General features: G+C 34.8%; 1 protein-coding gene across 1 annotated transcript; it reads left to right on the top strand.

Annotated features, from left to right (window-relative positions):
- Positions 1-1,099: 1,099 nt before the first annotated feature.
- Positions 1,100-17,434, top strand: LOC131783368 (F-BAR domain only protein 2). Its single transcript, XM_059100101.2, has 28 exons — positions 1,100-1,232; positions 1,343-1,434; positions 1,539-1,613; positions 4,247-4,388; positions 5,073-5,144; positions 5,309-5,389; positions 5,844-5,868; positions 6,390-6,469; positions 7,043-7,141; positions 7,260-7,356; positions 7,815-7,913; positions 8,025-8,106; positions 8,216-8,246; positions 8,483-8,540; positions 8,883-8,933; positions 9,547-9,671; positions 9,873-9,897; positions 9,979-10,033; positions 10,259-10,464; positions 11,452-11,622; positions 11,728-11,888; positions 12,005-12,486; positions 13,144-13,299; positions 13,467-13,596; positions 14,078-14,277; positions 14,580-14,644; positions 14,952-15,110; positions 15,252-17,434. Exons 1-28 carry the CDS (start codon positions 1,206-1,208, stop codon positions 15,272-15,274), a joined length of 3,069 nt encoding a protein of 1,022 aa, XP_058956084.2. The 5' UTR covers positions 1,100-1,205; the 3' UTR covers positions 15,275-17,434.
- The last annotated feature ends 35 nt before the right edge of the window (positions 17,435-17,469 follow it).

Below are 17,469 nucleotides of genomic sequence, written 5' to 3'. Positions count from 1 at the left end.
AACAGTTAAACAAATCAAGTATACGATGTGACTTTTTCAAAAACATTAATTGAGAAAGTCTACAGGAGAGTTGGAAAGATAATTTTAAAATGGCTATTGTGGGGCCAGAGGATGAAACGTAGAGATTCACTAGCCTCCTTGTTCACTGGCCACAGTGCGAAAATACTTTCTTGTGAAGAGGAAGAGCTCCTGTCTGATAGCGAAGATGTTGAAGAAAGACTCTCACCATCTGAAGAGTCAAACCAAACTTCACTCGTTGACGATCCTTCAAAGATCAGCAGCACTATTGTTTCACATGAAAACCCAAGAAATGAGTTAAAAATTATGAATTTGACCAAGAAAATCAACAGAAAGAAAGGAAGCCCAGAAATGATTAATTCCTTAGCATCTTTGAGCAATCTTTTTTCCCGGGTTGCGAGGCCGCCAAAGAGTCCGACAACAGAAACTGAATGTGCTATCAAACAACGGAGAAAACTCTCGTCTAATGCAGTCCAGGTAAGAGAAAGATCTCTTATCTTAAGTTTCTCTTAGCAAAAATTTGACTCACTTTTTAGTTGTAGTTTTTGTTGTCATTATCGCCATCGTTGTTGTTTTGGCGCATTCAGGAGGGAACCGGGCTATGTAGTTTGTTTGTTAGTTTGTTTGTTTTGAATTGTCTGTTATATCAGGGCCAGGAGGTTTTCAGCGGTGATATCACAAGTTTACTGATCTTACAAATAACCAATTTTAGAGCCATGAACAATCAATCTACCTTTCACAATTTCTTTACCTAATTCAATGGTGTAAAATTTATAATTACTCAGACCAGCTCATTACAGTTTAAATTCCTTGAAACAGGAGGAAACAACGCGAACGAGTTCTTTTAGCTTAATGATATATACTGCCACTTTGGGGTTAAATGGCATCTTTCAGTGGAAAATGTTAAGTAATTAAATTTAAAGAGCTTTATTGATACTTTGGAGAAAGAAGTGGTGGAGTAAAATTTGCTAATTTTCAATAACTCTTACACTGTAAGAGACAATCAGAGACAAATCTCCCACAGATCGTCCCAGGTCATCGCGTCCATGGTGACTGCAAAAAAACTGGAGATGCCTGTTGACGGCTTCTTCCGCTCGCGAAGCTGCCATGTTGTTGGTGGATACCTTCTAGTAACCTAAATGATATATTTAAGGATTGACAACCAGGTTCTAGACTTGAGATAGAAAATGGTGCTATTTGAGGACCATTTTTGGGTGTGTTTATCATTTGAAATTAGCGTTTTCCAGCGCATCGTCGATGTAGCTGCTTGACATCCGGAGCGTGATGCTACAATAATTTCTTTCTTTATTTTCACGGCTTTCAGGGGGAAAGAAATGCTGGATTCGACGTGCTCTATCATAACATGAAATATGGAAACAATGCAAGCTGTAAGCTTGTTGAATTTTTACGCGAAAGGTGGGCACAATGTTTGGCTAAAATTTTGTTCGTGAGAACTTTGTGGTCGAGATGTGTTTAATGTATGATTATGAGCAATTTCAAATTCTACCTTCGACTTTCAGATCTGCTGTAGAGGAAGTCTATGCTAAATCACTCCTGAAATTAGCGAAATCTGCAACTCAAGTGACACAGCTAGGGTAAGTCAGAGGAAGCTGTCCATGTTAATGTTGTTCGTAATGGATTAAAAAATTTTGTGGTTTGAAATTGTTGTGCTTTCGGAGGACGGGAGCTTGAAATTTTTGCCGATATAAGCTCTTGCTTGTCCATGAGTGCGTAATGTTGTCCTACAGGGTTAGCGAAGTTTAGGCGGGGAAAAGTGGCTGTTTCTTCCCTTACTGTAGAAATTGTATCATAATAGAAACCAAAAATTATAAATTAAATTTGAATGTGTTTTAAAATAACCACAATGGGCTGTCATACTCCGTGCGAATTTATTCTGTTTATATCAACAACTTTGAGCAAGATACCGTATTTGGAAACCGTAGTTGACCAGTTTAGCTGAGACTTTCGCCCTTTACACCAAATCCACTAGCTTTTTATTATTTTCTGAATGTTGTTTATTTCTTTGTGGTATGCTCGCACATCAACTTTGGTAGAAACGGGCCAATTTCAAAACCTCGGTTGCAGTAATCCAGGTGAATTCTCAGATTCTTACAGGGTGAACTAATGATGATTGTAATAAAATATATTTTTTATCGCTTTATCTACATCTAGTAGGAAAAAAAACCTTTTTAGAAGATTTCTCAATACTGTTTTCCCTTGTCTGTGTCTGAGAACACACATTGAGGACATAAGTACACATATTGTTATTTTTTGTTGTGGACATTCAATTACAGGGAAGAGATTTCTTTCCTTTTAGCTCTTTAGAAATATTTAAATGCGGTTAATAAGTTTTATGTAGATAAATTTAATTTGTGATGTCAATTGTTGAAGCATGTATGGCACAAAGAAAATATTCTGCTAAACAGTGAGTGAGATAAGAAACTTACAATTGTAGATTTTGAAATAAGACAGATTCAAACTTAGGCTGTCATCAGTAATGTATTGGTTGAAACCTATCCTAAAATATGATTTGTGTAACAGTATTTAAAAAGATCTTCACATGGTAGTTCTATGGTAGGGATTACAGTAAATCAGCAAGAAACTGTTTGGTGAATATATAACCCAGAAAGTCACAACTAATGCTATCAGAGAGGCTTTCATATCATAATAACTTTACAAGTGTTGTGTTCCATTGTAACAAAACATGACCTTGGGGTATCTATTACACGTATAGTACCAATAATATAGCAAGCATCTTCTGGGTGACCTCTGGTGGAGGAATAAAATATCAGAGATTTCAAAAAGTGAATATTACTAGGGAGAATTTCCATTTTTGGTTTCAAACCTCATTCACCTTAAGTGCCGAGGTTTCAATAAGGTTTTTAACTAAAAGGCAAAAACTGCACAGTAGGTGGCTTATGGAAGTTTGATCCTTACTCCAGCTTTGTTAATTACAGAGGAAATAGGTGGCAATTTTGCATTACATAGAACAGGAATTTTGCTGGTTTTTGCCAGCTCTCATGGAAACCCCTGGTGTATATTTTAGAAAATTTCACCATTTGAGGCAATTTTGTATCATGGCCATCTCTTAGTCAGGTCAGAGAAGGTGGCCTTTCACAGCAAGATTGGAATCTGTGGCCCAATTTCTACTCTTTCTCAAGTTGGGAAAGTTTAAAGGGTTTTTCTCTAAGAAGGGGAAATTGAAGCTAGGACAATCTATATGTGCAATGATGTAGCTTTTGAACCTACATGTAGGTTTTCCTGATTTTGCAGAAGAGTTTGAAATACAGTTATCACCAGTTAAGTTTAGAATATTCATGCAAAAAAGCATAAGTTTCCAATCATCTTGTATATGTATTTGTGAAAATGTTCAAAATTGAAATGAAAAGTCGGGGTAATTTTTTTCTATTCAATAGCAGACCACATGTTTGAAAAATACATTTTAAGAAATTTACATAATTGTATTTTCTGCTGTTCAGAAGTCAATCCAGTTAATAAATGGCTATAATGGTTGCAAACCGGCAGGAATTAATATACAGCTGCTTTCTGCCTTAATTAGTCCTAATAAAACTCTAAAATGGAACAAACATTTCATTTTTGTTTCAACAAAAAAACATTTAAAAAAAATACATTTCATACAATTTTATAATATGTTTATTGAAAATAGTTCTGAACTGGAACATAATTATTTCTGCTGTTAGGATAAAAAGCCTAGAATCTGTAACACAAAGCCAAATAAACATTTCTTTTTAAAGAGCTTAATAAAAAGAAAGTCTGTTTAAAATAATTTCAAACTTTTGCTGGAAGTGAAAATTTAAACAATATATCAAATATCATATTTAAAATATTTCTCAGTCTAATGAAGTTATGAAATGTGTGAAAGATTACCAAGTATCTGTTTATCTGGGCATCACCAGTCAGAATGTTAGATATTATGATATATTTGATAAGAATTGTAAATGATGCTGAAGTGTTACTCCTTAAATCTAGAATTTTAGTAACTGCTATAAAAGTGTTTTAGAAAGGTTTTAAATTACTTTAAGAGACATAGTGAATTACTATGCAACTTTGGTTTTTTGTTAATTGAAAGTTTCAATCACATTTTCTTTACTGATTTAGGGAAAAAATGCTGCAGCATGTGTAAACTTGCTGCAACAAAATCCCATTAAAGCAATGGAAATAATGTCCTCTTTTTTCTGATTTGCAAATGTGATATTATATTTTTCAGCACCTTTGAGCCTCTCTGGGGAGTCTTACGGGTTGCAACCGAGAAGCTTGCAAATGCACATTTACAAGTTGTTACAAGATTTCAAGATCTTATCAAAGACCTCAAGGATTATGGTGACAAGCAAAAAGAAAGACACAAACAGGTTGATTTTTTATTTATTGGAGTGTAAACTATATGTGCATGTGATCAACAAGAAGATTTAATGATAAAATTTATGTGAATGGTTGGAACCTGTAATGAATGAATGAAAGTGTTTACAAAATAGTTAATTTGATCATCAAGTTGATACTTCCAATGAGAGAAGTCCTGAAAAGGACTTGTGGCTGGCAGTGACTGATGTTATGTTAAATTGACTGGATTTCAGTATCAGTGTCAACCAAGAAGACATATGGCAGTAGAGTGATTTAACTCAAGTTCTCATGTGATATTGATTCATGAGGACTTACATTCTGGTTGTTAAAACCTCTGTGACTGTCATAGACAACAATACTATTCAGGAGTAATCCCACCTACTATCAGACTACAATGGTCAACTTGTACTTCTGGGTTTAAACTGTCCACTGCTAAAGAGTTCCTCCAGGAAATGGTTTCCATCACTTGCATGTGATGGGGAGGGCTTGTATTTTATCTACACATATTCCTAATCAGTTAGGATGCTGCTTAGAAACTTAAGATTTAAATGTAGGCCTCAACTTCAGTGATTTTGGCAAGAATATTTCTTTGATTTGGAGTCAGGATGTTGTGATGTTGTGGTTTCTCATTCAAAATAATGATAACCTTACAAATGAATAAAATTTCTTTTTTGTTAAAAATTTTACCTTTCCAGTATAAGGAAGAGTTTAGCAGTACAGCAGAGATTGTACAGACCATACAAACAATGACAGCCAATCTAGTCAAGGTAATGATCATTAACAACGTAATTTTTTTCATGAATACAAGATTTTACAGATTGATGATACAATGTGTGTCCTTCAAATTTGTCTGCTTATCGTTCTACTGTTTGACTTTATTTAGAACATTTATATTAACTCAGTCGTATATTTTTTTCCTCTGTGTGCACAGGCCAAGGAGGCTTACTATGCCAGGTGTCAAGAAGTTGAAAAATCGAGAAAAGATGGATCTGGTACAAAGGATGTTGAAAAGGTTTGTTAACCCTTAAACTCCCATGAGTGACTAGGACAGAATTTCCCTTACAGTAGTAATTTAACATCAAGAAGACAATTAATGAGAATAATTATAGCTAAATATCAATTTGGGGAATATTAGTGTTGTCCTATACTTAGTGTAAACTGTAAGTACAGTATATTGTAGCCCTCTCAGTTTTTGGAGTTGTACCCTGAATTTGTCTTTTCTTTAACCCTTTTTCTTGTAGGAGTGATCAACTGATTGAGTGTCTTTACAATGTTAGTACATTGTGAAGTAGACAGGTTATAAGGAAAAAGAAAATATCTCACAGGAGACTTTGTTTGATATGACTTAAAATTCTTACAGTCAGCCAAGAGGGAAACGTATAATCACTAAATGGGAGAGTAAACTTTGAAAGAGTTTAGTCTGACTTTTGCTAATATTATCTGTATTTTGTTTCCAAAAATTGCAGGCTGAAGCAAAAATGAAGAAAGCAGGTACTGCAAAGCTCTTGATTTATTCCTCTCATTTTTTTGTCAGATTCAGGCTTTTCTGATGAAATGTGATGTAAAACAACAGGGGAACATCCTCTATGACTAAATAGAAACTAAATATTACATAGCTTTGTGTGTGTACCCAGGTACTTGTGATAGTAAAGTCCAGACACAGTCTTTGCATGTTTTTCACACCTATTTATCTTGAAAATGTCATATGCAATTGAAAAGAAAGTGATAATTTTTAGTGGGTGTTTTCACATGCTTTATGGCTGGTGTGTGAAGCCTACACATAAAAAAAGTTGGATTCACACTTGCTTGTGAGAGCCTCAAAAGGGATTTGAATGAACCCCTTGTTTTAAACTGTAGATAGTACATTGCATTTTTTTAATGACTTTGTGAGTGTAGGTACCAGTCATTTTTAATAAATGTCATTTCATATGGTTTGTGGATAAGTGTTATAACCTTTTCCCCACACTTGTTGGAACTTTCTCATGTCTGTTGTTCACTGCATTTTTGTTTAGCTGAAGAGTATAAACTTCTTGTTGAAAAGAGGGAAATAATTAGAAATGACTTTCATGACAAGATGGTTGATGCTTCCAAGGTATGAATTCACATGATTACTGTATTTATGATCATTGTCATTATTATTATTATTATTATTATCATTATTATTATTACAATCATGGTCAGCATGTGATTCTCTTCAGCTCTTTCATCTGCCAGCTGGGTGTTTCATTTTACATCTCAGCTCCTACCAGCATGTAGAGGTTCAACACCTTTATATTAATATGAATTGTCACCTGAATCCGGGGCACTTTCATTAATGTAGGGAGTGCTGAGTACTTACTTTCTCTGCAAATTCAGGCAGTCTTTTGAGAATATTCCATGAGCCCCCATAACCACAGGCAACACTTATGTTTTCTAGGCTTCCATTGGTCTAGAGTGGGAAAAAAATGCATCATGTAAGTGATGGCATGGAAAATGGAGAAAAAGACAAACTCCCTTGTAGATGCATTGGTATCAATGCACCAATATGTTGGCTTTCTTGAATCAACAAGTTTACAAGGTGGTTTTGTGGTTGCTAATTTCTGATTCAACAGTACTGCCATCTTTATTAGATAGTGATGTCTTCAAAGTGAATTTTGAAGAAGTTTAGGTCTGTTTTACTCTGTAGAAATTCCAGAAGCTTGACGAGGAACATTTGAAGGTAATAATTGCCTACCTTGAACAGTACATTGACTCACAGAAGTCAGGGCAAGTTTTCATAGAAGAGGTATGTTTTTATCATTTTTGCTCCTTACAGACAAAGGTGTCTTGCTTTCATCCCTTGCATGAGTAAAATTGCACTTTTCTACCAAGTAAACATGTACTGCATTTTCTTGTTACCTTAGGTCTACAAGGAGTTCTTGGGGCAAGTGAAGGCATTAACAGTACATCATTTGTTGGATCAGTTTGTGAGGAGCAAGGGTACAGGAAAAGCTATTCCAGGTAGATGCCTTTGAAGTTGAAATTTCAATTCTTATATCAGTACTTTCTTACCTTAATATCTTACTCGTGTAAATTATGATAAGCTGACTTTAATCTTCTAACATGCATTATTGCTCTTACGTCATGTAGATTACATATTCTTAGGTTGTTAACCCTTTCAATCTAAAGAAAGTTGGAATTTCTTCTTACAATATCAGTACCTTGTCAGGCTGAAAAGTGGTGAGCAGAAAAAAAATCATCAACAGAATAATAGATTTATTGCAATTCAATTTACAATAAATTGAAATGTCTCTTTGACACTTCCCTCTTATATTTCACTCTGAAAAACAGACACCCTAGTAACCAAAAATTACTTTTGTGTCCCGTTTGGGAAGAATGGGACACAAAAGTAATTTTTAAGTAAGACTTATTTTTCAAGTCATGTAATCTGTAAAATTTGATGTTGCCCTCTTTTGCAGGTGTTATAACGTTTGAAGAGTACACTGGACAAGCAGAAGGTGCTATAACAAACAATCACTCACCCAGCTTAAATGCACCCAAACACCATCATCCATCAGGTACTACTTAAAAAAAAAAGTGTGTGTGTTACTTCTATGAGAAACTGTAGGTCCTGCCAAGAAAGAATGGAAAATGAGAGAGGGTGACATAGATACTTTTTTGTGTTGTAGGATTTCCGATAACACTGAAGAGAATGGAAAAGAAGAAAAAGAAAAAGAAGGCAAAGAAAGAGAAATCTCAAAATGGTTCAGTGTAAGTTAGTGTGCCATTACAAGACTTGGAAAAATTTCTTGTTGAAGCACACCTTGCTGAATGTTTTTTCAGCCTTCTTCACTAATTATTATTATTATTTTTTTAACAGTGACTCACCTTCAAGTGAAGGAGGGGATGTGGTAAGTTTTTGCCTCTCTTCATGATATGTAATCATTTTTTTCCTTGATATGATCACACTCCACCACTGTTGGAAGAAAGATCACCAAAGTCATTACATATGTTGAACTGTTGAAAACTGAGGTACTTAAAATTCTGCAAGTTTCAAGTGATACAACTTTCTGTGGGGCAGTTCATTGTTAGAGTCATGGATTATTGTGAATTGTATGTATAATCTCTTTTTGATTTCCTTTTACAGTCATCATCATTTGAAGTAGATGAAGAGGGATACAGAATAAGACCTCCTGATTCAGAAAGTATCCTTGTATTATTGACTTCAAGAAAGTAAAGACTTTCATGGGAAGATATGATCATTGCACAATATTTGTATACATATGTAAATTTTGAATCTGAAGTATTTCATGCCAGTGTATAAAATGTACTTTTTTTGTGACCTCTTTTCTTCTTAATTCATACCAAGGAACAACAAATAATGGAATGAAGAGCAGTTGATATCTATCAAAACAATAAAAAACCAAGAGCCACACTTGTTAGCATCTATTACTACTGTGTGCTGTTAGTGAATTTCTATTTCACTATATTCAAATATATGATTTTTTCCCATATTTGCATTTGATCTCTCCTTGATAATGACCTAGGTACCAAATCAGGGGGGAATAGTTCATCTTCTGATTCAGATTCAGACGATGGTAAGTCCTTTACTTAAATGGAGTAACACAAGTGTGCCTTGGTCTGCCTTTTGAAATCCTTGTCTGAAATGAAAAATCCTTAGCTGATTATCTAGCAAGGAAAATATTTTTCATCCAATCAATACACATTGAGTCTTGCAAGACCAGATTCAGAACTTTGTGGATTATTGTTATTATTACTGTACATAGAGATATGAAATTGTTGATGTTTTGATCAGAAAACAAGGTAACCATGACCTCTCCCAGTCTACCTTTTGTCCCTGAGAGTGACCAGCATCTAATTTCTCCTTACATTATCATCCCAGAATCATTTATTAAGGTCACAAGAATAAAAGAAATAATCACCCGACTAAAGAAGCTCTTAATTGTCAAGCAAATTCTCCTTGTTAGCACCTTAGGAAATGTATAGAGATAGGAATGGAGAATATGAATACCAATGTAAGGGTGTGAAGGGTTAAGTGTGTCAGAACATGGCTTGAGCTGAGAATATTCAGCCATCAGAATCACTTTTTGATGTAATATTCAGCAATGATTGCTAATTTTTTTATTTGTTTCATGACGGTTGCCCTAACCTATGCTGAACTTATTAAAATAATTTTTTTATTTCATCAAGATGAGCCTCGAAAACTGCAAGTTGTTATAAACCCAGTGGAGGCTGATAAGGTTCCACAGACAGCTTCAGTTGATGAAATAAAGAAAATTACTGGAACACTTAGTCTTTCTTCGCCTTCAACAATGGTTAGTTTTCCTTTTTTTCATAATCCTCTGATGGGAAATCTATTGTTCAAGTCGAAAAACAAAAATGCTTTTCCTGATAAAATGAGATTCTTGCCCAATAGCCCATCAAAATTTTTCTTCGTAAGTATTTTCCCATGAGGCACATTTATATTAGTTTACACCTACATGATTGTTTATTTTTCTTTTTGTTTCTCCTTTCAGCGTAAAAGTTTAAGTTCTTCATCAGGTAAGTTGATGATATGTTGTTAAATTTTTTGCTTTGAACATTGGAGACATGGTTTCTTACAAACATGTTTTTTGTCTCTAGGTGAAGGCATGAAAAACAGATCCAGGTCTTCAAGCCATGCTTCAAATATTAAATCGTGAGAAGATTATGTCTTTCCTTGTATGCAATTACTACAGCTTCCCCCACAGTAAAGGGTTATTGAAATATCCATGTACATGACCAAACTTAACTTTTGGCACCATGTTTTATTGTTAATTGGTTTTCCCAAGCCGCATTAATTTGTTGTTCATTGTATCATTATGCCGTATTATTTACCATATCAAATTTTGCACACTTATCCAATGTCTTGCTTTTCCAACAGGTCACGTTCAAGTGATGATTTGCTTGACATAGATTTTAGTCAAACAAATTTTGCTAGTAGTGATTCTATGACATCTGGATCACAAAGAAATTCACTTCAACTCTCCCAAAATGGCACTTCAAGTATAATTGACCCAGAACCCAACACACAAAGTTCTGGAGACTTAAGATCATTAGCTGGGGCTTTGCCGTCATCTACAAGCTTAGGTATCACTGTTCACAAGTTTTACATGTTGTGTTGTATACTTAAAAGGTGGCTTTGAACAAATTGTTTTTCTTCCAACAAAGTTTATAAGGATCTTATGGCAAATAAAGCAAGGTAAACATTGCCAATGACTATAAAAGCTTCAGGCGCAAACAAGTTATTGACTCATCAGGTCAATCGGTCAGATTTTTTTAAGAAAACCTGGCTTTCTAGAAAAGGTCTTTAGTGAAAAAACAACTCTCTTTGTTTCCAACAAAGTTTATAAGGATCTCATGGCAAATAAAGCAAGGTAAACATCGCCAATGACTATAAAAGCTTTAGACATGAACAAATTATTGTGTGACAACAACACTCTTAAGACTCATCATGTCAATTGGTCAGATTTTTCAAAGAGATTTTGGCTTTCTAGAAAAGATCTTTTGTAAAAAAACGATTCTTTTTATTTCTAACAAAGTTTATGTGGATCTCAAAAAAAGCTTGGGTCATTGGCAACCAACACTTTACAGTGTTGTTGTCACACAATAATTTGTTTGTGTTTAAAGCTTTTTTGGTCATTGGTGATGTTTACCTTGCTTTATTCGTCTAGAGATCCTTATACCTTTGCTGGATGTAAAAAATAATTTTTTTTACTAAAGATCTTGTCTAGAAAGCCAAGTGTTTTTTTTTTTTAAATCTAACCGCTTATTCCCTTTGAGATCCTTAAAAACTTTGTTGGAAATTAAAAGAATTATTTTTACGAAAAAAAAATCTGATAGATTGACATGATGAGTTTTTACAGTGATGTTGTTACCCAATAACTCATTCACGTTTGAAGCTTTTATAGTCATTGGCGATGCTTACCTTGCTTTATTTGCATTGAGATCCTTATAAAATGTTGTTGGAAGAAAATGACTTACTCAAACTGTGAGTGGAGTTAAACTGCATGCCACTATCATAACAGAGATGGATATTGTCCAGTCTAATTCACTGAATGATCATTTCCAATGTAGATTCCAGTGAAAATACAGAAGCAGAATATTGTGATATTCCTCCCCTGCTGCCCGCCAAAAAGGGAAGCATAGTTCAGGAAGAATCTTCTGAACCTCCTCCTCCCTTACCAGCCAAGAAGGGGGCAGGTACAGTTAACAAAGTAGCAGAAAATGACTCGTCAGTTGCTGGAGGTATGAAGTTTGATTTAAAAAGTCTAGGAAAGGACTAATTGTGGTCATTCATGCAATTTGAGCATGTATATACAAAGCAAGTTAAAATCAAATGTTTCTCAACAGTGTCAGAGACAAGTCCAAGTGATACAGGAATCATGTTTCCAACAGGATCTAATTCAGCAAGTGACAGCAGTAATTCTTTGCTTCTCCTCAAGCCACCTCCAGGAACAGAACTCCCTCGTTCTGCATCTGTTGGTAGTGCAGTACCAAGACCAAGACCACAGGTAGGTATTTGATGAAAAAAAAAGGTTTTTGTGGGTTTGGTGGGAGAAATATGATTAAGAGTGGCCTTTTTTAACTTTTTTGTTGCAATTTTTTTTTCTTTTTCTTTTTTTTCTAGCCACGGTCTTCTGGTTCATTGTTGTTTCCTCCTGGTCAGACAAACAAGCCACCTTCATCAACATCATCATCGTCTACAACATCATATTCAGCTGAGCTGTTTAGCTGCTTGGCTGACTTTACACCAGTAACTACTAGCAGCACAGAACCTTCTGATTCACAAAACAGTTCCCTCCCTGGTGAACATGGCAATCCTAATAGCCCTTCAAAACAACCTGTTGTAAGTTACATGGGTTCAACATCAAGTACTGGCCAACAGGCACTCAACAGAGCTACAACATCATCTTCTCTTGGAAGCTCACAAGAAAATGTACCTGCCCTAGTGAGGTCCAAAACAGTTGGAGGACTCCCCACCATGTCGAGTGTGGTGTTTGCCAAAGGGGCAGCTAGTACTGTCCTAGGTAAAAAGGATGATAGTCTTCCTATTGCAGTGGCATTTATTGAGTCTGTGAATGCATTCTTTAGAGGAAGTGATCAGAGCAAGTGAGAACTTTATTTGTTTATTTTCTTTTCTTATTGTTTATATGTTATGTCAAATGCAGTTTCATGGGTTTTGATAAGCAATGTAGTAGCAAGGGGACAAATTAACTTAACAGAAAGGATACTATATGTAAATTCTTAATTTCTGAATTAAAAAGGGTTCAGGTCATCAAAATGTAGCCATAGAATTCTGTTGTAGCTCAGGAATTCTCTGACTTCTCTGGCACCAAATGAACAACCTGCTTTTCCAATTATAGGCTCCACTTTCAAGGAAATGTTAATTAAGTGAAAAAAATGGACTGAAACTTTTTGATTGTCAATTCAAATGAAACTGATGGAAATTTTCAAAGGAGTTTGTCTGTGGTTTAATTTTGTTTGTCCAATGTTGGTTACACCCTCTTAACTGGTCTGTTTTGAGCATGCACGCTCACTCATTTCAATACTTTTGGATTTGACATTAGATTTTTTTGACACATTCACTGTCACCATGGGCCTCAATGATTGGGCAGTGGTCCTAGATTAAAATGAAATTCAGGCTAGAATGATTTCAAACTAAGCTGACTTGTGTTTTTTTGTGTAACAATTATGATGGTTAAATATCATATCCAGGGATGAATTTTGTAAGCTTTGTTATAAAATTCTTAATTTTTGTATTGTCAGGTGTATGGTGAAGGTCACAGGTGATATTACCGTATCATTTCCAGCCAGTGTACTTCCGCTCATTTATGATGTAGAAAATGCTCCAATGCTTAGTTTCCTCATACGTGGAACATCATGTCTTGAGCAGATCTTACCAAACAAGGCTTTGATTAATAGGTATGTCTGAAACTAACTTTGCAAGGTAAGGATACATTTGTTGGAAAAAAAAAAATTAACCCCAAGCAAAAATTATATTATCTGATAGACTTGAGATATGTGTTGAAAAAGCCAATTGAAAGGAAAGAACTGTCTAAAATTTATTATTATTTGTGTTTTGTATTCAGCAAAGGACAGCTAAGTGGTGGTGACGGTGTCACTTATGATTTTAATATGGCTTCTCTGGCTGATCATCTCAAAAAACAATCTGAACAAGGAGCAAGTACCCATTACAATATTGAAATTATCAAATATGAGGTAGGGATGAACTTTTTTCGCTATCAACCCTTTACACTCTAACATCAGTTTGCATATTCTCCATGCTGTTCTCTAGAAATTTTCTGAGGTGCTGCTGAGGAGAAAGTGTTTTACAATCAAGAGCATGGGTGATATTTTGAGGAGAAATTGGATGCTAGTCTTTCCTAGGGACCAAATGGAAAATAGCTAAATTTCAAAACTGTGACGCTATTAGTTAGTTTTATAAGTAGTGATGTGTGACTTCTATATCCCAAATTTGGAGGTTTAATGCATTGATTCTTTATTTTATGGACAGAACATTGAAGTTATTAATTTGTTGAAATATTCCCTGAATCTCTGATTAATAGTTCATTGCATGTGATAAGAAGCTGATATTTTGGCAAATCCTTTCACTGATAATGCTCTGCATTTGTAAAGTACACAAGTCTCTGTTGGTTATTGTTTGATTCAACTTGTTACTAAGTGTTTGTGTAATTTTTAGGTCAGAACAAATGGCTTTTCAACAACTCCCCTTCAGCTGTGTAGTTACTGGAAATGTGAGGAGGAAGCAACAGATCTAAGGGTTGATTATCGCTATAATCCATCCTGTATGTCAGCTCCTTGTTCAATTAGCAACTTATCTGTGGTGGTACCTATGAATGGTGGAGTTACCATCATGCAATCCAAACCATCAGCTACTTGGTAAGTGATAAGCAAACAATTTTTTTTCCATAAATGCAGTCTTAATGATCAGGGAGAGAGGGGATAAGAGGAAAGGGAACACCTAGTTGAGGACTCCCTTAGGATCAGGATAAGAGTCCTTTGTTAGGATTTTATGTCCACTGAGACAATGATATAGGAAGATTGTGTTGGGGTCTGAACAAAAGTTTTTGTCTATATTTTAGTGTTTCATGTGGTAGATTTTGTTATTGTCTGTTGTACTTACTAGAAGATAGTTAGTGTAAGTGAATGCCCGTGATGATTGAGTAATGAATTTATTTTAGGTCTGCTGAACACCAAAGAGCATTTTGGAAACTGCAAGAAGTTTCCAACACATCAGAAACTCAAGGTGATCAATCATGAAAAATCCTATTTTAACTAATTATATTTCTTCCAAAAAATAATGGGCTGGTACAAGCCAGTGGCTCAATTCAGCCTTATATTTTGCTTTGATTGTTTTTTCTTGTGTTTAACTCTAATATTTTACACAATATTGATTTCAACTTCTCAAAGGTAAATTGCAATTTTTTCAGTTCTAAGTCAATAAGTGCCACACCAGAGTTACAAAACAAACTTAATAAAGCCAGCAGTAATTTGTTGAGCAAATATGGTACTTTAATTTTGACTTTTATTATTATTATTATTATTATTGTTAGGTACACTGAGAGCAAGGTTTGATTTAACACAAGGTCCAAGTACACCTTCACGAATTGCTGTTCAGTTTACATGCAATGGTGCTACAATTTCTAAGTTGAATTTTGAGTTGAGATGTCAAGAATACAAACTATCTCTTGTTAAAAAGAGGTTTACAACTGGTAGGTTGTAGATTTGTTTTGAGGTTTGTTTTTGAATAGTTGTTTTAATTGTTCACCAATTTCATTGTTTGTCATTTGATACAACTTGCTTTCTTAATTGATAGCAAATTTGCTGACAACTTTTATGTTTTCTTGTTTCAGGTAAATACATAGCAGAGAGCTAGTGGAAGCTGGCTCTGTGCCAAATCAACCAATATTTTAATGATTTAATCAAACACAAATTTAAACAAATATTGTGCAAATGTAAATGAATGAAAGGGAAAGAGAAATCTATAAAATGAGATATAATTAGGGGGTGGAATCAGCAAGTGATTGGTGCTGTAGGTTTCTATTAAACTTCACAGTTCTTATATTATACATTTTGAAAAAAAATTTTTGTACTTAGTTTTCAGGGTACAAAAAGTAATTTGTTTATTCATGATGTTGAGAGAATATTGCAGCAATATCTTTTCTTAGTATATACCTCACAAGCGAACAGTGCTTTTCACATGGGCTGATTGGCTAGTTAGAAAGTGATTAGCAAGTACTATTCACCTCAGCAGCTGAAGAGGCAAAATCATCCATCAAGAGTTAAAGTCTGACCATTTTATACATTGGTAGAAATAAATTAATTCTTGGGTTTTTGTGTGGTACATACTAAAATCATTATTCACCTCAGTGTTGGCGAAAGTTGTGGATAATTACTTTGTTTTGTGGCTTGGTAAAGTTTCACATCCATTTTGGTGGGTAATTGCTAACTATTTCTTTACTATCATGGCTTACAATAATTTTTTTTCTGCTCAATTTTTCATCCAACTTGCTTTCCTCTACTATCAATCTCCTATCTCTATTAATGTTAAGTATCATGTAATATCAGAATGCGAGTACATATTTGTTTTCACTTAGAAATATTGAATTAACCCTTCTAACTTCCAAGATCTGATAGTCAATTCTTTCCTGTAGTTGCCACACATTTCCTCGCAAACTAGTACAAGAATTTGGTGTCTGATCAAGATAACTTTTACCTGATAAGTTTGAGTATTCTCATTTCCTGTTTGCTGGATAATGTATGGATATTACAGGGAGAAGTTACTTGTGAATCACTTCTGGGAGTTAAAGGCTTACTTACTGCTTTAATGAATGAGTTGTGAACCTATCTTGTGGATTAATCTTATATGAGGAAACCAAGTTATTGTTTTTGTTGTATTTTTTCAATCTGATTGACAAGTTTTAAAATACAGTGAAAGTACAGTGGAGAAATTTTGGGTGCAAACTCAAAAGCAACAGTTTGGACCAGAGCCTCTATCTTTGGTGCTAAACATGATGAAATTTAAACAAGCACATTTGCAAGTTATATTTTTTGCTTCCTTTGAAGACGTGCAACTTTTTTTAACTTGAAAATGTTTTGAGGAAGACTTGATCAAGAGTGCACTATATCTAGTTGTCATAGGGTGCTGTAAAAATACCTTTTGGACACATGTAAGGAGCTGATACACCTTAAGTCGGTTGAGTATGACTGTTACTGTGAGCAGGTGTGGCATGCTCATCAGGATCGCTAGGTTTGCAACTGCCAAAAAAAAATTGCTTGATTACGGGTATGGCTCATTTGCTTTGTTACTGGCAGCAGCTACTTCTACTTAAATAAATTTTCTAGCATTTTTTACACTCATGAGAGGCACATAACACAGCCACCATACATTTTGACGGTTCAAGCAAAGAAAACATGGCCATTTTTGTTTTTGGTGTAATCATTTTGCCTCCCAGTAAATCCTTATCTGACCAAGATTGTGTGCAAAGGTGTCTGGATGTTCACCTTGTTCTTTCCTTTTATAATTTTTATGAAACTTATCTCACATGGTGGTGTTCTTGGAAATGTGATAGGTTTTTGTTCTTATCTAGTGATGTCAAGTGTGCTTTGGAACATTAAGTGGCTTAGCCATAAAAAAAGCAGCATGAAGCTCGGAAATGAAATTTTCAAGTAATTTTACTGTCACCTTTTATTCCCTGGAAATTCTGTTGGCAATTTACAGTTATTATCATCCAGCCATCTTGTCACTGTCAGTGATAACTTGGGGTAGGGGGGTGGGGGAGAGGGTTGGTATGATTTAATTAGAGTGCAGTCCAATGGAGTACTTGTTATAATCTTAGGTATTTATTGCTGAAGCTATCTGGGTGGAATATCAGCATTACTCAATGGAGCAAATTGGCCATACCTTGGGCCTTGACAATATTTGTTTTAATGAGTTTTTTAACTAGCAATTTTCTTCTCACTATTAGATTTAAAATGAACTCAAGGCTGCTAGAGGCTATAATTTTGCATTAAAATGAAATGTCACCTTTTCAAATCTACTGTATGAATTTTTTTGAGGCTGCTTTCAAA

Source organism: Pocillopora verrucosa, chromosome 12 (assembly GCF_036669915.1).
Source record: "Pocillopora verrucosa isolate sample1 chromosome 12, ASM3666991v2, whole genome shotgun sequence".
Lineage (NCBI taxonomy): Eukaryota > Metazoa > Cnidaria > Anthozoa > Scleractinia > Pocilloporidae > Pocillopora > Pocillopora verrucosa.
The sequence above is the reverse complement of the archived record's forward strand: the minus strand, read 5'-3'. Positions and strand labels throughout refer to the sequence as shown.